This window comes from Seriola dumerili, unplaced genomic scaffold, assembly GCF_002260705.1.
Source record: "Seriola dumerili isolate Sdu_G_001 unplaced genomic scaffold, Sdu_1.0 BDQW01000068.1, whole genome shotgun sequence".
Classification (NCBI taxonomy): Eukaryota; Metazoa; Chordata; class Actinopteri; order Carangiformes; family Carangidae; genus Seriola; species Seriola dumerili.
The window spans coordinates 15,152,532-15,177,513 of NW_019174323.1; the positions used below are offsets into that span (position 1 = coordinate 15,152,532).

Sequence of the window (24,982 nt, forward strand, 5' to 3'; positions counted from 1 at the left end):
CAAGCTTAATCCATAATCAGAACCAAAGTAGCACAGAGACCAAACGCCCATCGTCCAAATGTAGATATGTAACTTTTAGTACATTAAACCCCACAGAAGAGGAGGACTATCTATACCCAACAAACTTTTAACTTTTAAGGGTCTAACTAAAGACTGGAAAATAAAAGATTTCCTGAAGTAACAAAGTTCTAGTGTAGACTGAAACCTTAACTGTAATTATGTGCTGTTCCTCATTTTACATTTTCATTTTACTTTCATTTCATTTTCAATTTAGTTTTCCTAGCTGTTGACCACTCCTTTTTTGACTCATTTCATTCAGTAATTTTAAAATCGGTTTCATTTTAGTTTAAATACAAATCAACATATCATTAGTCCTGGTTCTTATAAGCAAATTGAGCTATCATGCTTGTTTATAACCCTTCCTTGTGTGGTATTACAATGATCCAAACGACATATGAACATCGAAGTTTGGTCCCATTCCACTTCATACCAGAAGAGACAGTAGACCTCAATGAACAGTTGCCTCTGTTACTTACGGGCCTTTATGCTGTAGTATATTTCACATTTTAGTAGCTGAACCCTCTTGAAGTCAGAAAACTTTGTGACGTGATTTAGTAAAACTAGTAAAGTAACTTTGACTACATTTTTGTTGTTTTGCTTCATCATTGTTCATCTGTTTCATTCATTAGCTGTGAGGCTGAGTATCAGTTTCACCAAAAACATCTCTCACGTGTCACTGAATAGTTGGATAACTGTTCTGTAATGATTTATGATATATGACACCTACAAAATTCTCATAAAATGCATTTCATAACATTTCTTTACAGGCAAACCTAAATTGTACATGTGTATAATCCATCATGAATCTTGAATGCAACTATTCACATTATAATTCATCGAGGTTATTGTATACATCTATATTTTAGCCTGGGACTGAGAAGGTTAAAGTGGGTATTTCAGAAGGCATCCTTTACTTCATAAATCACTGACTTACCTTACAATGACAGTTGTGTTAGAGAAACACACTGTTGTCTGGTATGTAGTGTGACTACATACCAGACTACATACCAGAAGGTTGTGGCATATTAATATTGGAAGGTGTGCCAACAATTAGGTGTGACCCAAGTTTACTATATGTGGAAAGAGATGTTGACTACTTATAGCCATGCAAATGTAAGTGAAAGTATTTTGTGAAAAAGCACAGAGAACTGAACGGATGAACCATCATGTAAGTAATTCTAATTTTAATTTACATTATCTATATATCCTGACCTCAAATATTTGTTAACTTTGCCTTGGAGTGCATTTAATGTTACCTGTTAATGCATACATGCTGATATTTATTGTTTTTTCCTGTTTTTATCCTGTCCAGGCTAAATGGAGTAACCACGTCTTTTAAAAGACTAGTGTGTTCATAGATGCAAAGTTCTTACTGTTGTCATTTTTTTTTTCAAGCTACTGTGATTACATTTCCATTTCCAATTTAAATCCAGGTGAAAGTTGGTGCCATCTTAGTGTCATTTTTGGTAACACCAAAAAGTTTTTGTTTTGCGTTTGTCAGATGGTGAATCAATGAATACAAAGACTGAAAAATATGAACCTTAATGACAGTATGCTTTGGCAAAGGGCAAAGTAGTTTTTACCCTATTACTTTGTGACATTTGATTTATTTTTTAAATTTTTTTAAAGGTAGTTGCCAACTGGTTCTAAAAACCTGTTGAGCATGTTCTTGTTTTACCACAAAGATCATGACAGCAGTTTGAATCTGTTGAAAATGTTCAGGAGTGACTAAGTTGTTAAACCATTATCTAAGAATCACAGAAAGTTGTTGAGAGATTGGCTTTAAAAACACATAAATATGTAGGTTACCAGGTGAACAGCAATCAGAGCAGGTTAGACAATTAGGTATTTTAGCGTGAAGAATATAATTTGTTTGACCTTCAGACAGTGTGCGTGGCAATAATTACTGTATCTCCTCAGGTCATTTAAAGTGGATTTTTGCATGAAGGACGAGTGACTGATTTGCATTCTAACCTTGTCCTCCTGTGGAAAGAAATAGCTTCACGAAAACAATATAATTGCAAACACAACAAGGTAATATTGACTGCATAATGTTTCAATTACTTGGCTTTTGGTACACCATTTTTAATGTATGTTAGCTTGTACAAAAAATATTGATATAATGTCTACCGTCTGTTCTGTACTTTCAGTGTTTCAAGTTTACAGAAGAAGGAACATCTCAAGCTGTGGTGAAAATATCTAATGCAAGATAACTTCTTTGTGTAAGTCTGGGCTTATGAAAGCAATTAACACACCCACATACGCTAACGAGCAAAAACATTATCGACATCTGCACAATATGCTACTGGTTAATGTGCTGCCAAAACAGCACCAAAATGAAGAGGCCCTGTGGTCGACATTACCAGCAGATTCTTAAAGTCGTGTGGATCTGACTTGTTGTTCCAGCACATCTCACAGATGCTAGATCAGTATGAGATCTTTGGGATTTGAAGGGCAGGACAACACCTTGAACTCTTGACCCTGATCTCTGAACCACTCCCAAACACTGTGCAGTACACAGGCTGCAAAGTGCCTGACTGGAATTAATTAGTTGATTTCGATGCTGTCCTCATCTGTGAACTGATAGTCCTGGCAGCCTAAAGATGTTCTTTAATTTAATAGTTTTATCACATATTATTATCCCCATATAAAATGTTTTATCTCTCCCCTTAAAATGTAACTTAACACATTTACTCAGAGATTTTTTTTTTCTGACTTTCTTTGTACTTTTATCTGACCACAGTTTTACAAATGATTTTACTTCTACTGTCACAAAATGTTTTCAGTTACAGTGGTTAGTGACCGTTGACGTACTGACGTGCTGACGTCAGTGTAGCGTCTCATCGCCAGTCTCTGCAGTTTCTCTTACTAGTTAACTTTATTGCTGCTCTGTCTGAACACATTTAATGGTGCTGTTTTCTTCATCACAGTGACTTTCTACCTGCTGTACATTTAAACTTACACTAGTTCTGCTCCAGCACCCAGAGCTCTCTGCTCCATTTAGCGACTTTCACTAATTCAGCAGTAATTTACATGCTATTCAGATTTGCTACTTTAGCTTAGCAGTTAGCGCCAGCTTTCCTCTCTCTCTCTCTTGCTCGGTGTGTCTCGAACCAACAGATGAATTTGTTCATCAGAGTGTGATGTTGTTGTAAATTGTAAGTGTAGAGGACTGTGATGTTTATCTACTGTCTTACCTTCAACACAGACCCCCGCTCCTTAACCGGAGCCGCTCTAGTCTGTTACGTTTTGTGTACACAGCAGCCTTCAGCGTGATAGGCTATCGCTCGTGACGTCAACCAATCAGATGGTGCTGTGGGCGGGACATTGCGCCAGGTCACAGAGTGGAGACTACAGATCAGAGACAGGCAGCTGCACCAGAGCTAAAGGAGTGCATTTTAAAATGAATTAATTATTTTTTTTTATCGATTATCGGTTGAAAAAACAACGATACCATACCCATGCCTAGAGCCGGGCCCGCATCGGATTGCTCTAATATGACTTCACTCCAAACATAGTGCCAACGAGTTCACTCAAATATTGGTAGGGACAATCTGTCCTCCCAAAATATTGGTAGGGACATGTCCCTACCGTCCATATGCAAACCTACTCAGGTCCTTATACAACAATCCATTTCTCCTACATCCAACACAGTCACTACCCATCTAATACATCACTTATCTTGATATGTACTGTTGTTACAAGAAAATCAAGGTACACCTCATCTATGAGTTGTCATAATGTTTTTGCTAATTGTTGTCACTATCAGTTATGTCAGTTCTGCTGCTGTCAGTGCTTTACGTTGCTGTTGAATTGTGTTGTATTATATTAAAAGCAACAGTTGTACCTCGGTGAAAGTCTAACTAATAAACCCTTTTCTTTTTTTTCTTTTTTTTTTTTTTACAACTTTCAGGCAGGAACTGTAAAGCTCTGGAAGACAAGCAACACAAAACAGGAACTGGGCTGAAACATCAGCTTCTTTCAACAGAGGGTCACTGAGTATATCTTTGTAAGAGACTTTGCATTTGAGCCTGTTAACTAAGATTTAATTGATTGAAATCCTTCTGGAAAATGAACGGGGATCTACCACCTCACTTGTCTGATCTACTAAACAGACTATGTGACACTGGCAGACAATTTATTGCACTGTATGAAGACAAAAACGAAAGAATGCGTGCCATTGCAAGCAACCTCGGGGAGATATCTGAAGAAGTAACAAAGATGCAGAATGACACAAATGCAACCAGATCCTACGGAGCTGTTTTTGGAGAATTTGGAATCATTGGTTTAACTGCATCTTTATTTGCAGGAAACATAGGAAGAACACTGGCACTACTTGGTGGAACTCTATTTAGTGGAGGTACAGCTACTGTTATTGAAGCTAATGTGAGCAAGGAAAGGGTAGAGAAAGTAACTATAGTAAAAGTGGAGGAGATGGTGAAAGAATTCATGACAATCACTGAGCTGCAGAAGGAGGTCCTGGAGGGAGTTAAGCAGGTGTCTGAGGAGCTGGAGGAAAGATCTTCTGCATTAATGACAAAAACAAAAGCACAGGCAGCAATAAGTCTGTCAACAACAGAACAACTTCAATGTCTTCTTAGACAAACAGCTGACCTGGCAGAACAGAGCAGGGAAGTTATGGGTGTGACTGTAATCATGGAAAAGACAGTGGGAGAACTGTTAGACTTACTTATCAATATCACACGAATCACTCCAAAGAAACATGAAAAGTTCATAGACTGCATCACAGATTCTGCCTTGCACTGTCAAAACACTGTTAATGAGTTTGAAAAGATGAGGAAGATGTTCAATGACTTTGACAAAATGTTAACAGGATAAACATGTGCAACATTCAGTCACAAAATAAAGTACTATGTATATTAGCAGTGGAGTGACACGTGCGTAAGAGGGGTGTCTCACACCTGCATTGTGTGTTCTAGAGATTTCGGTGCCTATTTTTAATTTGTGATGCAAAAATAGACAAAAAAAAAAGACCTGCTGACAGTCATAATGACATCATACCAGCAACATTACATATGACCGACAACTTTCAGTAGCAACACAGACGTGTGCAAGCTTGTACTACATCAGCGACGCAGCCGCCACACACGCAATGCAGGCAGTTACAAGTTCATTTATTAATCATTTTTATAGTCAAGAATAATCCCAACATATTTTTAAATGTAGTGTTCATAATCGATTTTATTAATAAAGGGAAGAAAGAAAATCTTGCTCCTTTTCCTCTCACCAGCTGGAGGGGAGTGGCAGTGTGTTTGATTGACAGCAGCTGCCAGAGAGCTGGTTCACCAAAGAGACAGGGACAAACTAAACAATCTCTCTCTGTTGTCTACATGTCATTTCATGCATTTACTCATTAGAGGTATTATTTTCATTCTATTTTTTTTATTCTATTACACCTTTTTCAAAAGATAATGGGTGTAGGAAAGTCAATTTTAACTTATTTTTGGAGCAGGGAGCATTTGTTACATCTTTCACTTATGTTTGAGTTTTTGTTTGCTTTTAATTATCAAGAATAAAAATATTTACCTTTATAGGATGTAGACTGTTAATAATAATAAATATAATTCAAGTGATTTTTCTTTTGTTTGTCTTTTTAAAACCTACGGTATAATTTCATACTTTTTAAGTTTTTGTTTGCTGTAATGGACCTGTGTAGTCAGCTGATTATTCGTAACACATCAGAAAGATCAGGCCGTATCTGACTGAATATGCTTCTCAACTTCTCTCACCCTGACAACTGTAATACCTCTCTGGCAGCGCTGCCAGGATGCACAGTATGACCTCTGTAAATCCAAAAGATATAGCTCATGTCACTCCATTATTTTAATTACTGCCAACTGGCTCCCTGCTGCTGCTTACATTAACTTGAAGTCACCATTTCTCACTGACAGAGTGGCCACTACCACAGCACCCAGGTACCTGAATTCCCTTATCATTCACTATGATCTGCAAATGAATGACAACTTATCCTAATTCTGCCCCACTAGCCTGGCTGTGATCTACTTTTGAGAGTTTAATCTGGAACATTTTTTTGACTGGGAGCAGTTACTTCCTGTTCATGAAGCTAAGCTAACTGTTTGCTAGCTCTAGCTGCATAATTAGCACACAGACATGACAGTGATATCTATCTTCTCATTTAAATCTCATCAAAAAACACACAATAAAAAACAAAAAAAACAAAACAAATAAGATTAGTTCCTTTGAAGCATAAAGTATATAATATGGCAGTTAACAGTGTTTTATTGTAATCCCAGCACATTACCAATCATCAATTAATGACTACAGTAGTTATAGTGTTGCCCCAGGAACAACACACAGAGAGAGGAAGACCTTCTTGGTTGAAACAGGCATTTCAGACACTTAAAGGACAGCTGACCCTGCTTGTTTGTGGTCAAAGGCAATAGAGATACATTTTTAAACAAAATCACATTACACTGTGGCTGACTCCGACACCCTTGTCATATGTTTCCACTTTTTGCCGTGATTTTATTCCTCTTCATTATTCATTCAAACAGAGCTGCAGCAGTGGGCAGCACTTGTAGCAAATGCCTTCCATGTGTCTCTAATTGCCTCGGTAGAAGTATTTAACACAAGGTGAAGTCATTAACACATGGACACACTCGTCAGATGTGGAGCCAGGCGGCCCTGGGCGAAAGCGTAGACAACAGCACACTAAAGCTCAAGCAACATCCACCGCACCCGAAGAAGAAATCTGAGGGGACTCCTGCTCAACGTGCCGTGCATCAAATTAATTGAGGGTCTACATTTACTCAAATTTAACATAGAAACTATAGAGAAGCCAGCCTGTAAACGTCTAACAGTGGGGACTTTTCATAGAGTTGGAGGACAAATATTCAATGATACAATAAATGCAAAGTAGCATGCCATTCAAGAGTCTGTATTCCTTTGAAATTATGCTACTTTAGAAGTAGCATGACTTTTAGGTCTTTGTTGGGTTAAAAACCTGAGCTTGAATGCCATGTATTTCTGAGTTTATCCAATGCAACTTTACTTAAGACTCCATGGCGTCTGAGAATATCAAATCCTTGAGATCCAGAAATCTAAAATGACAGCCACAGAAAACTGCAGTCATGAGGTTTCCCATCTAAGAGTGAAACCATGACACTGAAATATGATGTAGCATATGAAACTTTACACTGTAATCATACTTCTCATCATCAATTAAAGTGGGGATCCATGCCTAAGCCAATAGCCCCATCTGCTGTTCAGCTGAGAACACTGCATCCACCCAGACATGTAAAAACAGAGTGAGTGATGAGGAGTTAGAAAGAGGCAGAAAGGATATGGAGCGGAACAGGCCTTTTTCATAAAGAGACATTTTGACAGCAGGAAAAGCTGCTGGCTGAATTCCTGCTTTTAATGAAAATGTCTGCCATGAGCCTCTTTTTCATATTTAAAGTCATGGATAAACGACATGGGCGTGAACTTTGAACCACCCACGCTCCAGATTCACGCTCCACTCCAGTCATTATTTATATAGCGAGAATGTAATATTATTAAGTCACACAGTTCACGTGAATTTATACTGAGACAAAATTGGCTTAAACCGTGAAACCAGTGGTTGTAAATAGTTCCACTTCCAAACAGTTCATCCAGTTGAGGTTCGCTAATACCATGTAGCTTAGCACTGTTGCTGCTAAGTGGAGAAAAAAATGTGTCTAACTTGCTTGATAGTTAGTTGGACTAAGTTGTATGATGCTTCAAGTTAGCTAACTGTACCATGAAAACAGCAGTCAATCCAATTCAATTCAATTCAATTCAATCCAATTCAAAATACATCATCTATCCCTCAATAGGAAATTTAAGGCAAACAAAAGTAGACACTGAAAACTCATCCACACACACAAGAACTATCTAAAGTACAAATATTAGAAGGAGCTATTGAGGGTTGAGTTCTGAATTGAAATACTGTGCTCATTAATGTGAGACAGTCAGTAATACGACTACAAGGATGAGGAAATGAGGAGTAAATCAACCCTAAAGTTGGACAGTGTAAATGTCTGTGTGAATCAAAATACAATCAAACTACTATTTGGCATCCGATACGGTCACTGCTTCAATATGTGGAGCAGGGATTTTTGGTCCATAAGATATGACTGATCTGAAGAGTGAAACCGATGTACTACTTTTGTGAGTGCTGAATAAATAGCCATGAAACATAAGTATGATGTTTATGTTTCCCCAGGGGCTTAATTCTGAGGTGTCCAATACTTTGGTTTATGAGTAAATATCAACAAGATAGTGACAAACATGACACCAGTTAAACATCACCACAGAGCAGCTAGCGTTTGGTTATCCTTATTTTACAGTTGACTGACAGTCAGATAAACTTTAAAACAATAAACTTTACACTCTTATCTCTCTCAACATTTTTTCCACAGTAAAAGCTCCAATTTATGATTTCCAGCTCCGTTACAGAGGTTTACTGTAAGCGACACGCTGTGCTCAGCGCTTAGCTGCTGGGAGAAGCTTCTCCGAGCATCTACGTCAGAGGGCTTCCCTGTGAGTCTATCTGTGATCAGCACATGGTCAGTGTAAACATTTGAGGTCATCCCACACCATCCAGCTGTGTCGTACACCTTCACGTGCCAAGATGTCACACAGAAACACACAAACACTACACATGTGCAGAGGAACACATACGTAATCGCAGGGTGTCGTGGGCCTTTGTCTGAATCATGGAGCCTCAGTTGTCCGCTGGACCTCAAAAAGAGAGTTTTGCAGGACACCTAAAAAAAAAAAGAAAAAGGTTCATCACACAAAAAAACATGAGACACAACATACAGCACATTTGTCCTTGGAAAAAAAATCACCTTGTGTTTCATTAAATCCAATCATCATTTCCTGTTGTTTACTGTGTTTATAGCTATAATCTATCCTGTGGCTTATCTGACAGTGTGGCTACTAAGTGATACAAGAGATCAGAAAAAGGGGGCCCATTCACTATGAGGCCTTAAACGTGAGTAATGGCCCCTAAATGAGGGGATCATCATTCCTGCGTAATCGCCATGAATTTGATTAACAATAGCGGAGAGACCGGACCATTGATCAGCTTGATGATCTTGGGAAATTGATCCCTTTTGTGCGACCTGATTGATTGGAGATCATCCCGGATTCATCTTAACGGAGGAATAAACACGCCGTGCTGATTTCGGTGTTAACTCTGAGTCACTCTTCAAACAGTAACAGTGTGTGTGTGTGTGTGTGTGTGTGTGTGTGTGTGTGTGTGTATGTGCTGGGGGGAGGGGAGGGTGTTCACGGTGACCACGGCTGCGTTTTGTGGAAATGTGCGCATTAACAGCCGCTTTAGAAAACGCGCGTCATGTGCGTCACGGCTCGGCTGTTTTCGTTTGCTCTCTCACAACTGGCCTCATACTGATAACACACAACTGGGCCGAGAGACACGTGATGTGGAGCAGCGGCGACAAAACATCGTAATGGGATAACTTTGTTTGGTTGGCCGACTAATTGGCCCCCTGTTATAACACCACTGTAATGCAGGAGTGCCATAGAAATATAAAGATATATCCTTATCATTTAACGTTAATGTCATTTATCTAAACATATATTACTGCTCCAAATTAATATACGATATTTTATTAATGTATTTATTTCACTTTCCATTACCTTTTTATAATGATTCAACAATGCAGATATCCTCCATATCCAGTATGTGGTGACATTTTATTATTTTTCATTTTTATATATTACTTAAAAACATTATTTATAGTAGTTTGCATGGTAACTCTTGTCAGAAGGTTATCACTTTTTAAAATGATCTTGAGGCTGCAATAACAGCTAAGTAAACCTTCCTACAACTATGTCTGCTTTCTGATGAAAGTCTGTAGAACTGCACAAATTAGCCACATGGCCTCTAACCTACTGTAACATGGACATACACATGAGGGGGAATTAGTCATTTATTTATTTATATCTTTATAGGTGACTCTCGGGGTCATTTTCACCTTTCCTTTGTGTTTTTCTCTCCACCATCATCAATCACGGCCCAATCATCTCCCGGTGTTAGCTGAATACAGGGACAGCCTGTCATCAAAGGCAGTGGGGTCGCTCTTATCACCCACGGTCCCACAGGTGCAGAGCTCAGTCCACTCTCACTAAAATGACAGAAGGAGCTCTGCGCCTCTGGCTCGTCCTAGCTCTCCAGCTGAGATGCGTCACCCTGCTCGCCATCCCGCGGGACAGAGGCACGGCGGCGCGGCGGGAGGGTTCGGATGAGACGGTGACGGCCGGCGAGAAGCTGGACGCGCAGTTCCACCTGAGGGATTTACCCAGAGGTCCAGCGTTGGCTCCTCACAAGAAGGCGCCTCAGTTCATGTTGGATCTATTTAACGCGGTGTCAGTCTCGGATGGAATCCCAAAAAGCCAGAAGGAGATTCTGGAGGGAAACATAGTGCGAAGTTTTGAGGATAAAGGTGAGCAAAAGCCAAAAGTCAAACTGACCTTTACGCATGAGATACAACTGTTTTGTGAGAAGGTATTTTGGAAAATATATTTAATTTACTTGTCTGAAGTCAAACAGTTTCCCTTAAAGCAGCAGTAAATTCTGGAAATATGTAGATTAGAATGCGTAAATGTTATCCAAGCGCGCAACAACGCACAGCCATGTGTCTGCTTCACAGATAATTGTGAACATTTCTTTAAAGATGTGTTTGGTATTTCCCCGCCTGCAGGTCACGCTGGAGAGAGGTTTCACTTCTTCAACCTGTCGTCTTTCGGCAGAGAGGAGAGGATGATCAAAGCGGAGTTCCGTTGGTTCAGAAAGAAACAGAAGTTTTACCTGGGAAAGTCACACGGGCCTCATTTCTACAAGGTAAAAGAGTCTTACTGCGTGACATAATTTCATTTGCTCTTGGGTAGATAGGTTATAACATCATGTGTCATGTCTTCATATCTAGTCCAGATTTGAGCTTCCACCAAAGATCTGACAGACAGCTGTTCATTCTGAGAAGCAGTTGGTACAACAGTTAACCTGCTTTGAAAGTTGTAGACAATTGTAGATTTAAAATCTTTAGTTGAGGTTTGGAAGTTGTGATTAGAAAATGTCCTTTAATGGACACATATCAGTGAAGTGACAGTGGTTTATCTTCACTGTCCAGGTGGATCTGTATGAGGTGCTGGACAGCAGAGTGAAGCCCTGGAGAGGAAACCTCATCACATCCAGACTGGTGCCTCTCTACACACAGGGATGGGAAGTCTTCAACGTAACTCAAACGGTAACAGCCTCAATATTTTTGTTTAATTTGAAACAAAAAAAAGTAGTTGAGAAAAAAATATTTCTCAAATAACGTGTTTAACCTGTTGAATTCTTGCTTTGAATGTCAGGTATCTAAGTGGATCCGTAACAGCCAGGAGAATAACGGCATCCTGGTGGTGACCACGCTTCCTTCTGGTAACTGGATGGAGTCTGTGGTGTCCTCATCTAAACAGAACGCAGATCTGACAGATGCAAACTCCTACCTGGTCATATTCTCAGATGATGGGAGGGCAGGAGCATCAAACCAGTCGTACCTGGGTAAGAGAAGATAATATGAAGTATGGGCATGAGAGGGTCAATTATCCATCTTTACTTTGAATTTCATACGCATAAATAAAGGGGCAGCAGTATAAGAAGTAAGAACATTATTTTGCATTGCAATATATCACCATTATATATACATTTATACATATGAGAGAAACTGCAGAAGAGAAACATGAAATTGCAGTAAACAAATACCAAGTTAGGTTTGAGGTCATTTGGTTGGTAAAATGGTTTAACCACCAAAGTCTAATTGCACACTGTAAAATTCCCCACTCAGTTTGTATTTTAGTCACAATATAAATGTCCTCCCAAATATCAATATCACCTTCAAAAATACAAAACATATCATAATGTATACAGCTCCCCATTTTCTATTTCTTATTTTATTTTTTCTCATTTCATTCAAATAGTTCTTTATCTATGTGCATATACCACCCTCAGGATAAATACATTCTCTTGTTACAATTTAGGAAAAGTGTGGAAAGCAATCTATACAATCAATTATATGATTAAGTGTTGGGATTAAATTAAAACCTATAGATTTTATTGATTTCTATTGAATCAGAGTAAAGGATCCTTTTTATTCTGCGTTCATCCATCAAATGTGTTATCATGTCATCACTCGTCAAGATCACTTTGATGTTTTGATAGCTGCTGTGGGAGTGGTTGTAAAAGTTGACTTGACTTGATTTAGTTTGATTTCAGCAAATGAATCTGCGCATTGAATATTTCAGATGCCCCCAAAATTGAAATACTGCCTATTTACAATACTGTTCTCACACAGTGTGATCATCTTCCTCTTTCCATAGGCCAAGCTCAACCTGCAGCAGCAGCAGCAGCACCTGAGCACCATGACCACCGCAGCAGGAGGCGACGTGCAGCTCCAGGCTTGTTACTGCACGGCCAGTCCCAGTCCTGCCAGCGGGTTCCCCTCTTTGTTGACTTTGAGGAGATCGGCTGGTCGGGCTGGATCATCTCTCCCCGGGGATACAACGCGTACCACTGCAAAGGCTCCTGTCCGTTCCCGTTGGGGGGCAGCCTCAGAGCAACCAACCACGCCACGGTGCGCTCCATCATGCACGCACTCAAGCTCTCTAGCGATGATGTGGGAGCGCCCTGCTGTGTGCCTGACAGACTCCAGTCCATCAGCTTGTTATACTTTGATGATGAGGAGAACGTGGTTTTGAAGCAGTACGACGACATGGTGGCATTAAGCTGCGGCTGTCACTGACTGGCTGTGTGCTCTTTCACACTGGGACAATGAGGGATGGGGAGATGATGGTTTGCTTGAGTTGATCAAAACACTGTATTTTTGTGCATATGTTTAAATATTGTATTATTTTGAGAAATAAAACACCTATTCCTCAACTATTAATCAGCGATCCTTTGTTTAGTTTAGTCTCAGGACGCCCGAATACATTCATGATAGACCTGCCTACTGCTGTTGACAACCTACTGTTTGAACCATCCTTAGTTGAGATTACTTTTTGTGCTTAAGCATGGGCTAGTATGGCACTAGTTGCTCAAAGCTGAGAGTGGGAGTTACAGTATTTAAATTCAAACTTTGGGCCCCATGTACCCAGTTCAGGGTTTTCCAAAGGCCCCTGGAACTTGATTTGGATGCCTCGCTCAATTCAGTGACACTGTCCATGGTGCTGAGCCAATCCATGTGATGATCCACTTTAATACACTTTTTTAACTTTGGGGCATCAATATTTGGTTTTGATTACATCTCAATAGGGCTGCAACAAAAATACTATCAATTATCAATTAATATGTTGATTACTATGCATATTTTAACAGATTAATTGTTTGGTCTTTAAAGTATGATAAAGTGGTGAATGATGCCCATCACCGTTGTCTTTAGTCTTTAAATGTATTGGTTTGTCAGACCAACATCCCTAAACCCAAAAATACTGTTTACAAGTGTAGAAGACTATTGCTATTAATTGATTGACTAATACACTGATTAATTGCTGCAGCTTTACATCTCAATATTTTGTTTACATCAACCAACCATCAATCAATATTGTTTTCACAAAGGAAGTGTGATGTCAACAGTCAAGATCCCACCCAGTAGGAGGATGAAAATGTAATATAACTACTGAAGAAGCTATTAAATGTGTGTATTTTATTAAATGAACACCAAAAACCTAAGATGGAACAGCTGCATAGTCAATACGATATGATGAACCTTAAGAACAGTAAAAACAACACACAAGCTGTCACACTTTCTCATCTAATTCGTTCCTGTCTTTACATTATTTGACCAACAGATGGCAGGAGAGAGGTCTAGTTGAGGACTACAAACTTACACTTCAATGGTAACTCTGCATAGAATTATTGTTCACTCATACATTAATGTATCGTCTCCATTAATGAAGGAGTTAATGACACAATAGTATTAAATATTTGTGCATGTCGGCATTCATGTCAGAGTTCATTGCTCATAAAGAGCATTATCCAAAAGAACAATTTCACTCATAACAGTTCTATCATATCAGATATCAGATTTAGTGGTTTTGATTATATTTTGTATACTCTAAAGTATTTTGTACTTTGTTGTGCTTTCAACAATGAGTGGCGTAAAATCAATAACACTAGTGAAACACAAGTCTGTAAAAACAGTTGATTTTTATTGGAATGGATCACAGACACAATACAGCTCTGCTTTATTCTAGTTTAGAAAAATGCCAATGCAGCAAACTTGCAAAACCAATTCTCCTCCATGTCCCCTGCTTTTTAAAAAACATTAACTGCAGTAATGCCAATTCAAGCTTTTAGACAGTATAAATGAACTTTGTGTTGTATCAAACATATTCAACAGGTATAACTGCAATTTCAACTTTAGCATGCAAAATATTTAAAAAATTTTGTTGTGTAGACCGGATCAGTTGAAATCACTAATCAATAAATTAAATATAATTATTTGAGTTAATCTAATGATAACTTTAGTGACTGGAAACTGTCTGGTGGAAAAATAATCTCAAGGCAACAAACCTTGCAGGTAATGAAACAAAAAGCCACAATACCTGAAAAGTAGTAGAGACCCGAATAACACTTTAGTTGAATACAACAAACTCAGCATTTACAATAAATATTCCACATTTACATTCAAGCTTAACCTCTCTCTTTACACTTAAATACATTATGTACATGGATCGCCCATGTACCTTATCTGTCTCATAAATTGCACATTATCTTACACAAATTCTTCAACCCACATTCAAACAACACCATTCAACAGCAACTATCATTCATCCAAAAAATCATTATCTCACAATCAATTCACACTCAAGTCAAATTTCATTCTTCTTCATAAATACAATAAAGGCCTCTTAAGCTTCACAAAGTCCACACGGCTTCTGTGTCTCATGAAAGTTTAAGGCATATAAAGCAAAACAAGGATCAAATATCTGTATTGAGAAAACCCTTAACCTTGAAGGAAAAATCCACCCTTAACCTCTCAACAGTTAAAAAATAAACACCTTTTGGCGATGTACTTTGCATTTCGGGGTCCATTTTGTTACTCCTGGTGTATTTTTCTTATTGTGTATATAACACGGCGAAACATCACACCGAGATCTCCAAACTCCACCGCCAATTCAATGGTGTTAAACAGAGAAAGAAAACCGAAGGCTTCTTTCTGGAGTTGTCATCTTGTACCAACATCAACAGTCAAATAGGGAGAAATCCATCAAAGAAATACTTTTGCTTGCTTAAAATCCTCATGGCAAATGTGAGAAATAACTTGAGTGAAAGCAGATAAGGCAGGTTGAAGATGGGAATACCAAAAAAAAAAACACTTGATCACAAAATAATTCCTGGAATGCAATGAACACCACAATTTGATGATACAAAACAGCATATGAGGAGGGTGGATTTTTCCTTTCAAACCTCATGGCCTATCAGCTTGGACAGTCCAGCTCCTCAGTGCCCATGAACTCCCCTAACATATGGTCATGTTGACCGTAGACAGGCTCTAAATATGGATGTCCCTCCTTATAGTGCATTTGCTTTGACCTCTCTAGGTTTCTATGCTCAAACTCTTCCGGTTCCTTATGAGGAGCTTGGATGGTAGCTTTCTGAGCCATAGGGGACAGAGGTACCGGGACAAAACCATGGTAAACAACCAGAGGTGGGGTCAAGACCTCCATGGGGGATGCCTGAGGAATAGCACCTTCAGGCGGCTTGACTGGCAGCTGCACGTAGCTTCCTGTTTCTGGATCAAAGAAGGTTTTTGTCTTGACCTGGACGGGCATGTCTACAAAGAAGTACTGCCCTGAGTCTGGATCCTGGAGGAGCTTACGTTGGGTCATAGGGAAGGACTGTGTAACAATAGCGTGCTCAATGCTGGACGGGTGTGAAATCTGGCTGGTGTAGCTTGACTGGCGGGAGAGGGTTGAAGGGTGAGGTACTTCGGCGCTGTACGCATCAATACTGTTACTCCTTCTCAATGGGTTGTCTCTGCTTGCCTTGTCTTTGGCTCGGCCTCTCTGCTGAAGCTCATCCATGATGGATTTCTCAATGCGCTGGGTCCTTGGATCAAACTTCTCATTGACTGACATATCGGCACTGAGTCTGCGTTCAGCTTTATCTCCTAAGTACCTATCCATGCTTTGCGATCGGTGGAATGGCCTATCTGACATGGGTCTATCGCCGACATGAGCTTTGTACACAGGCACATTACTGATGACCCTATCAGTGCTGTAATGTCTTTTATCTGACTTATCTCGAATGCGTCTGTCACTGCTACGGCCTTGCCTTTCGGTTGCAACACTGGGTAGTGCTTCTTTGCTCTGGTTATTGCTAGCCATCGAATCGCGGCTCTGTCTCCGAGAGTTGTGGTTCATTTCTGCTCTGTCATGATGGTGCTTTTCACTGTTGTGGCCTCTTCTTTCATGGAGCAGTTGCTCATTTCTGTCATTGCTGATGTTATCATGGTGATTTTCATTCTGATGGTGACTATCTTCCATTTTTTCTCTGTGTTTTCTCTCGCTGCTCTTGCTATTCCTACTGCTGCTGCTACTTTTTTGCTCAGATTTTTCACCCTTGTGTCTATCTGTTCTGTGTTTGCTGCTGCTTTGAGACGACTTGTGGGAGGACTTCTGGGCCTCCTCCTTCTTCATTCTTCTATTTGTCAGCTTAATGGCTTTGAGAACAGCTTTTTCAGATTTGGGTAAGACAGCTGGTGGTTTGGGTAGTCCCATTTGGCTTTCATTACCACTGCAGTTGGATTCTGAGTGTTCGCTGGGAACCTTTGACACTTCACACCCTGCATTCATTCCCATCTCATCAGCTGTGTCAGCTGTGCTGGTTGCTAAACTCTCCACGCCTTCAGATGATGGACTCACTCCAGAAAATCTGTCTTCCTCTTGTGGGACAGACAGGAACTGTTCAGCTTGGGGTTTCTTTAGGTTTTCATGTTGTAGATTTGAAGGTGAGAACAACAGGGGAGGTAAATGGTTAGATAAAATCTCTTTAGGTTTGAAGATTTCTGCTGGAATTAAGGTGCTACCACAAGTGGAAGTTTCATTAGCCAGTGGGAGCTCTTCCTTTACTTTACGTAAGTCCTCCTCTCCCCTCTCTGAACCACTCAGACTCCCTCTTGGTGACCAAGGTTGTACAGTCTTCTTCAACTTAGTACTGAAAGTGTTATCTTTGACTTTAAATAAGGCAGGGATCCCCAAAGTTGGTGAAAAAGTGTTAGAGGGTGGCAATGGTGTCTGATTATCTTCATCAAGAGTTACACTTTGGTCTGTAGTGCTATTTTCTCTTTCTTTGCTGTCATCGTATGGTACGTCTGTCTCTTTTTGAGGAGATGTTATCGGTTGCTTTACAACCTCTGGCTCACCTTCATGCTCACTTAAAGAATAATAGTCCACTTCAGTCCTGTCCGAATCTGGTTTCATGTTTCCTGAGACATTCCACATTTCCTCATCAACTTCCTCCACCTCTCCAATCAAGTTCTCCAGTGAGTGGTAAACATTTGACTCAGTCTCAGTATTTCTGTGCAGTGCACTCTCCACTGAGAAGTAGGAAGATTTTGAGGACAAGCTGGCCTGATCAGGTGGGCTCTGATTGACGTTAATACCATTCACCAGTAGTAAGGGTGATAATATGTTTCTGGGCTTTTCACTGAGAGCTTCTGTATCCACATTTATTTCCTCAGTAAGTCTATTCATTTTGTCAGGTTCATCTTCTGCTACTAGATTCCTAGTTACATTGTCATCTACTGTGTTTAAATGGTCTGGTTTTAAAGGGGCCTTTCGCTTTATCTTGTGTCCTTCCTGTGCCTTAGCATTGCTGTTTTCAAATGTGGCTTCCCCTGTGGGCCTTGTATCTGCATGCAAGTTATTTACCTCATTTTCATCTCCCCTGAACTTTGGTGATAAGTATCTATTTTCAGACTGTGGGTAATTTGAACGCAACATGGGTTCACATGTCCCTGCAGCAGTGGCAGTAATAGATTTTGAATTTGCATTATTTACCATATCCCACATCTCTTTGTTAGATGTGGTTTCATTTTGACTGGGCACAGCTTCTTTTGCAAACAGGTCAATGTTTACTTCTTGTTTTCCTGAGCCTGTGCTCTTCATCTCATTTATGTTTACCTCACCATTTTCATATTTTGCATATTTGTTAAAGACATCCTCATTGGCTGCATCTTTCAAACTATCCATTTCCTTAGTAATGCTTCCATCTCTTCTATTGCCTCCTTTTTTGCTCCTCGGAGGAACAGGGGGAGCATCTGAGTTTTTGCTTTCTCCACTTTCTTCAGACACCTGTCTTGCTACATGTCTGAAATTCACCTCATCTGATTCATAGCTGGGATTATCACTTAGTTTATCATTAACATGTTTAGCTTTAGTTTTAAGGACTGTGTCAAGCTCATTTCCAACCATGTCCATGCCTGGTAGAGCTATTCTACCGCCCGATCTGTGAGTCTCACCAAGTCTAGGTTCAGTTTGTGACAGAATCTGCCTCATGTGATTGTGGTCTCTCAGATCGCCTAACCTCTCTTTTAGTTCTTTCCGTTTTAACGTGGAAGTGCTGCCATTTTGCTTTTCTTTGCCGTCCATCATAGAATCTTTCATAGCTTTTTCACGTTGCTGTTCCCTCTTTACATAACTTTCATCACTAGCGTTCTCATCAAATAATGGATTCTCATCTTTTTCTGTGAATGTATTCCTTCTCTTCTGCCTCTCTGAGATGATCTCTTCAAGTGCCATTTTGGCTTTGTCATAATTGTCATTTATAAGTGCTTTGTTTACTCTGACATTACTGTCTATCTTTGTGAAAGCCTCCTGCTTTATTGGTTCCTTCTCTTTCTTTGCAAAAAGGTCTTTCTTAGCCGATGTGTTCCCTCTCATAGATCGCATGCCCTTCTTTATATTCCGAAGCTCCCGTGAAATCAAATCATTCTTAGCCCTGGCCTCCTCATCTATGTTAATAACCCCTAGTTTGTTCTTCGTGTTCTCAAGAATACGATCACCAAGCCGTGCTCTCTCTAGCTCTTTCAAAGTATGCAAATCATTAATTATATGCTCACTATCTCTTATTTCTCTTGGTGACATTATCTCCTCATCCGCCTCTGTACTTGTGTTCACATTCGGATCACCTTCCTCATATTCCTCTACTTGTTCATCATTCGTCATTGCATATCTCTGATGTTTTATATAATTGTTCTGTCTGGCTGAGAATATACGTTTGATCTTCTCTTGTTTTGAGGCAGATTCACTTTCTTTTGGTGGTGAAACTAGCTTTGCATCCCTCGACTCACCATCAGTGGGTTTGTCAGCATTATGTGTTTGCTGTTTGTCAAGAGCGAATTCAATATCAGATTTTGCAAAATTTCTCTTGGGAACTGGTGGAGGCTCTTTCTTGGCAGTACTAATTTTGCCAACAGGTGTTGCACCAGTTGAGTTAGTCCTACTTTGAGATAAAACATTGTTTTCTGATTCTGAACACTCACTCCTGCTGCTCAACGTTTCCACTGAATAGGCAACCCTCTCATCTATTTCTTTCTCCTTCATTTCTTCTATGTCTGAAATCGGCTTCTTGACGCTTTCTGAATGAGCCTCAGATAGAGCTTTATTTTTTGCTGCATTAATTGCTTCCCTTGCTGCTCTGATTACATCCATTGTACTCATAGTTTGGCCATTAGCATCTTTTTGCTTAGTAGCAGGCTGCACTCCAATGTCTTTTTCTTTTGGGTCTTTCACTGTCTGTTTTGCTTTGTCTGGTACATTTGAAGGTTTTTCCCCTGCATATATATTTGATGACAGCCTCTTGTTCTCGATTGCATGGGGTGAAATTATGGGTGATCGAACTTTGCTGAAATTTAGAGTATTTGGTGACAGGCCTGTGTTTGTTGGCAGTGTTTTTGGGGACAGTTCTTTGTTTAGCATGAGTGGTGAAAGTTCATTTGTCTCAGTTGGTTGAGCTATGTGCACAGGAGCACCGTTGCTCAGAGGTATTTGAAGATATTTCATATCACTGTCAACAGGGCTGGCTTTCTTGTACAAATTCAGAGAGGGATAGTTTTGCTTTTTAGCCATGGGACTCTTATTCTTTTTTGAGTGTATAAAGGGGGAGATAAGATTCTCTTCACTTATACCACTGCTTCCTGCAGCCTCCCTTTTGGTTTGCAGTAGATTTGATAACAAATAATCATCTGACAGAGGCCTGTCAACATCATGCTTTGTAAGACCAGCAGTCGGGGTGTTGACAGATTCCAAGTCAGGACTGCAAACTGTTTGCCCATCTTTTAAAATGGCAGGAGTGCTGAAGCCAGATGCATTGCCCTCAGAGCCAGCTTGTGGATGTTTCAAATGATCTGATTGTGGAGATCGGATGCCACCCTCAGGCAATTCTAAAGTTTTGAATTTAGGTGGGCTGTAACGGCTTTTAACCCTTTTCCTGTTGTCTTTGAGGTTGAAGAGGATACTAGAGGCAAGTGATTTGTAACTGTCCCGCTTAACTGGAGGTTCAGGGGTCACTTTGGCCTCAGAGTGTGGTCTAAGTGGAAGGTCAAGGGCAGAGGGCGAGATAACTGCTCGGAGGATTTCTGATGTTTCTGTAGGTTGTCTGGAGGGAATGAGGGGAGTCATCAGCTGGCAAATACTGAATGGAGTAGAGGCCAAAGAGCTGACTTCCTCAATTGCTTTCACCTCCACAGATCTGGCTTCCTTTTTGACCAACACAAGACTTTCATCCACCATCTTTGAATTATTGTCCTGACTTGGTATCCCAAGCTGATTGACTGGAATAGCACTTTTTGCCCTGGACCTGTTGCGCCTCCAGGGGGCAGCAACCCCATCCCCTCCATCCGATGAACACCTCTTCTCAGCGGGAGTGGCTGAGGGCTTTGGCAGGACCTTTGGAGGAGGAGGGGGAGGGATAGGTTTAGGAGCAGTGGGAGGAGGGGGCTCTACTGCTGCTTTCGTGCCTGACTGTGCCTCCTCTGTGTGCAGATTCTCTTTTCTGTGTGCCTCTGTCAGCTCCTTGTAAAACGGCAAGTCGTACCATTTAGGGATATTATCTGTGGGGAGAATAGATGCAACTGGGTCCTCTTGGCCGAAAGGAAACTGGTTAAAATCTCTCCATGTTTGGAAAGGGCTAAACTCACTGTGGAGGAAAAAGTTTTTGATGTTAAGTTTCCTTAGTTTGACAGTGGATTTCCCATTTTTTATCTTTGAGGATTTCCCAGCATCTTTTCTTGTTTTGTGTGACGAACCATCACCAGTGTGATGTCGATGATGGTTCTTGTAATGTCCCTCTGTGAGATTGGTGTGATAATCCGAGGAGAAGTCCGATAGCTCTCTTTGGATGCTGCGAAGTGCCGACTTATCCCATGATTCCCCATTAGAGTCTGTCATACCTCCATTTTTGATTAACATCCCCTCACAGCTTTCTTCTGTGGCACTTAATGCCTTGAGGAAAGATGACATTTGGGATATATTCTTCTGTTGCTGCTGTTTCCATGGCTGGGCATCTTTTTTGTCATTTTTGTTTTTGTTTTGCCCTTGCTTTTTAGATTCCTTATGATGAGTCTTTTTATGAGGCTCCCCCACCAAGGGTTTGTGGCAGCTGAAAGGTGAGTATCCATACAAGAATTCGTCATTATAAACTGCATCATCTCCAACACAAAGACTTCGGAAGGCTCGATCTGTGAGAATGCTGACCTCCCTGTCAGTCTCATCCATGAACAAGTCGCTGAAGCCGTTGGGGAAGCGATGGTGGAGCATGCTCCCCACGCGATGGCTCATGTGTCGCTTTTCCACACAGCTCATGATGTCAACAAGTCTCTTTCTGTCTTGTGCATCACCCGTCTTGCCTCCTCTACAGCTGCTGCAGCTCTGTAGGTCCCTTGGTTTTCTTCCAGCTCAAGTTGATATCAGGGAAGTGATGGGATATGTAAACTTCCTAAAAACAAAGAAAGTGAAATTAATGTCAGCACTTAAAGGTTGTGGTTTTTAACTAATCTACTTAGCTGCACCTTGTAAGTAGTGACTGCTCAGCTGTTCAAATACCTGCAAACAGGTTATTTGATTGACATGATTACTATAAATGGTTTTGAACTCTGTAGTTCTACTGATGACCTTTATGTACATGACATGTTCCGGCTTCGGCCATGCTGTCGCTATGCAGGCAACAGACAAACACTTCATGCCATGCACTTGGTTATTTTTAACACTGTAAGTTGTGAGCACTAAGCATACTGTTTGTAGCTATGAGAACAAGCTCTACTCCATATATAAGAACAATATTAGAAATATTAGAAAAGATGAACATTTCCCTTGTGCATGTGTTGTGCATTTCAAAGGAAAGACCCACATTTCACATTGGTCCCCTTCAAATGCAATCATAGCTTTTTCACATCTAATGACTTTTTTGGATTAATATACGAACAACTCCTCTGCAGAGCTGAGCATTTGAACCATATTCATGTCTTAAGGTTTACACCACAGAGCGCAGGAAATGCAAGTAAATCATCACATCATTCAGAGTGCCTTAGCAGCAGCTGCTCTACTGTAGCTTACTTTAGGTATCTGGGTGAGGTCTTAGAATAGCTCATTAACCCATTTATATGCCCTGACCTGGGAGCACAGCCACTGGCATATAACTCAACTCTTCATGTATCCACACAACGACGACTCTCCTTATATGCAGATGAAATCAATTGAGACAATTACAAATATAGACATTCCATTATTTAGTGGCATATTTGATTGTATATATGCATTAAAATGATAAAGTTTTTAACAGAGTTTGATCAGTATAGTAATGAAACCCAAGCACTCCTTTTGCCCCCTGCCTTCATATTCATGGTCAAGTGTGACTTCAAGAAGAACAACAAAAAATAACTGCAGCCAAAATATTTATTATCATTATTTTTTATCATTATTAAAGCCTAACAACCCAGGTAAAAATTTCTATAACCCAGTGACTTTACTGTATCTTGAGCCTAACTTACAGTATGCTATGGCTTTCCAGTAGACTTTGGTCGCCAACTATCTTCCAGCTATCATAACCACAGATCAGTTAGCGACCACGGTACTTTCCCAGCATCTGCTCATATATTTATACCCAAGGAATCAAGTGCCCAAGTTAACTATACTGTATAAAGGCACAACCATTGAAATGTAATTTTGTAGTTTCCTCATAGATGTGTAAATATTAGTGTAAATAATATGACAGAACTTATTTGTAATGATTTCTTAGCAATAAAATGCTGACAGGTCCTGCGGCCCTTGTGCTGTAGGTCTATTTGGACATTAATGTTTACGCCATTTATAAAACTTAAAGTATCTTACATTAGGTTCACTAGCCTTCAGTACTTTTCATGCTATATAATCATACTGATCCCTCACCTTGGCGATGAGCCTTTCATGCTGAGTGTAAGGGTGTAATCTGGACTCTGGTATCAAACACAAATCCTCAATGTAGAATCCAAGAATACAGTGCAGTAGCACCTGCTAAGAATACATTCTAGTTAGCAGTTGCCATTAATGGTAAACAAACTTGTTTTCTGTTGAAGTTGAAAAAAAAACAAACAAATAAAAACTCACCAAAGTGAGTCAAGTCCTCAGATCCATGTTCAAACGCACTGGTGTGGCCAGGCTCCTGATAGCGAGTTCACAAGATACCAAAATAGACGCACAAATCGGTGTGGCCAAACTGAGCAGCAACACAGGACGCAGCTAGCAAGCTCACATTGGAATAACCAGTGGGTGTCGAGTGGCAGGGAAAGGCAGACCAGCAGGATGAAATGGACACTGTCATTGGTTATTTTTGTATGTAAGCAGCGAGGGCTGATAGGTTCCCACATAGACCCTTGCTTTAGCGTTGGGCACCTTTGATGACAGTGGGCCTTCATGTCAGTGACGATGAGACATCCATCAGTTGAATCTTGGTGGAGACACTGAACAAGGGTGGGTTGTACTTACCGGGTTGCCAAGACCATTGGCTAACATTTAGCTGCTGACTCATTTTGCCTTTGTCACGCAGGGAAACAAGCCCTCTGATATAGCCTATTGCATCACATATCTCCAAATCAGTGCGACATTCCCTGAAGCGCCACTTGGTAGCTGGAGGCAGATGCAGGCCGACGGATATGACTTTGGCAGGGCTGGGCTAATTATTGTTGTTCAAGCTCTGTTTACAAGACTATGTTGTGGACATGAAGGTGTGTGACTGAGTGGTCTAGTTTTAGGACCAATGCAGCTGTTGTTGCTGTGAGATTGAGTTGGAATGGAGTGGGCATTTTGTTGACTTGGTACCCTTTGTGAGTCATGGGAAGTCTAATGGATGAGGTCACATGTGAAGCATGACCCCCATAAATGGAGAAAGTGGAGTGTTTGAGAAATCCTGTGTGGCTCGACTTGTTTTTATATGTTACGAGAGAGCAATTGCCCACTCCCTGTTACATATCCTGCAGTATGCGTTACCTTTTTCATTACATGAGTTTTTAGCAGAGTAGCTTAATTGTTTTTGAATTGTAAGCAGTAAATTTCAACAGGTGGTGGCATGAAAAATTAGTTTGAAAAGGACTAAATCAACGTTTCTGCTCAACCCTCCCTGGCCCCTACAACAACTCCATGACTCCATGGCCCCAACATCCACAGAGCTGTGCTCCATCAAGGTGCCATATTTAAGCCAGTCTATTTCTGTCATGTTGTATTTCATAAGGTAACAGTCTGCTTTTCTGCTGGCTACACCTTCCACACTTCAGCTAACCAGTCAAATGCATGTTGCACATGTTAGTTAACTAACTTTAGGCAGCAACACGTGCTATTTTCTGCCAAAATGGTCTTCACATTAGACACATTTCTGCTA

At 40.4% G+C, this 24,982-nt stretch overlaps 1 protein-coding gene and 1 long non-coding RNA gene across 2 annotated transcripts; both read left to right on the plus strand.

Annotated features, from left to right (window-relative positions):
- The first annotated feature begins 1,203 nt into the window (after nt 1-1,203).
- Nucleotides 1,204-4,054, plus strand: LOC111220365. Its single transcript, XR_002665055.1, has 4 exons — nt 1,204-1,228; nt 1,981-2,094; nt 2,211-2,282; nt 3,974-4,054. It is a non-coding gene; the product is annotated as an uncharacterized LOC111220365 (long non-coding RNA).
- A 6,168-nt stretch (nt 4,055-10,222) lies between these two features.
- Nucleotides 10,223-12,872, plus strand: LOC111219654 (bone morphogenetic protein 2-like). The gene is made up of 5 exons (XM_022742365.1): nt 10,223-10,535; nt 10,794-10,933; nt 11,220-11,336; nt 11,446-11,635; nt 12,451-12,872. Exons 1-5 carry the CDS (start codon nt 10,223-10,225, stop codon nt 12,870-12,872), a joined length of 1,182 nt encoding a protein of 393 aa, XP_022598086.1.
- Nucleotides 12,873-24,982: the final 12,110 nt, after the last annotated feature.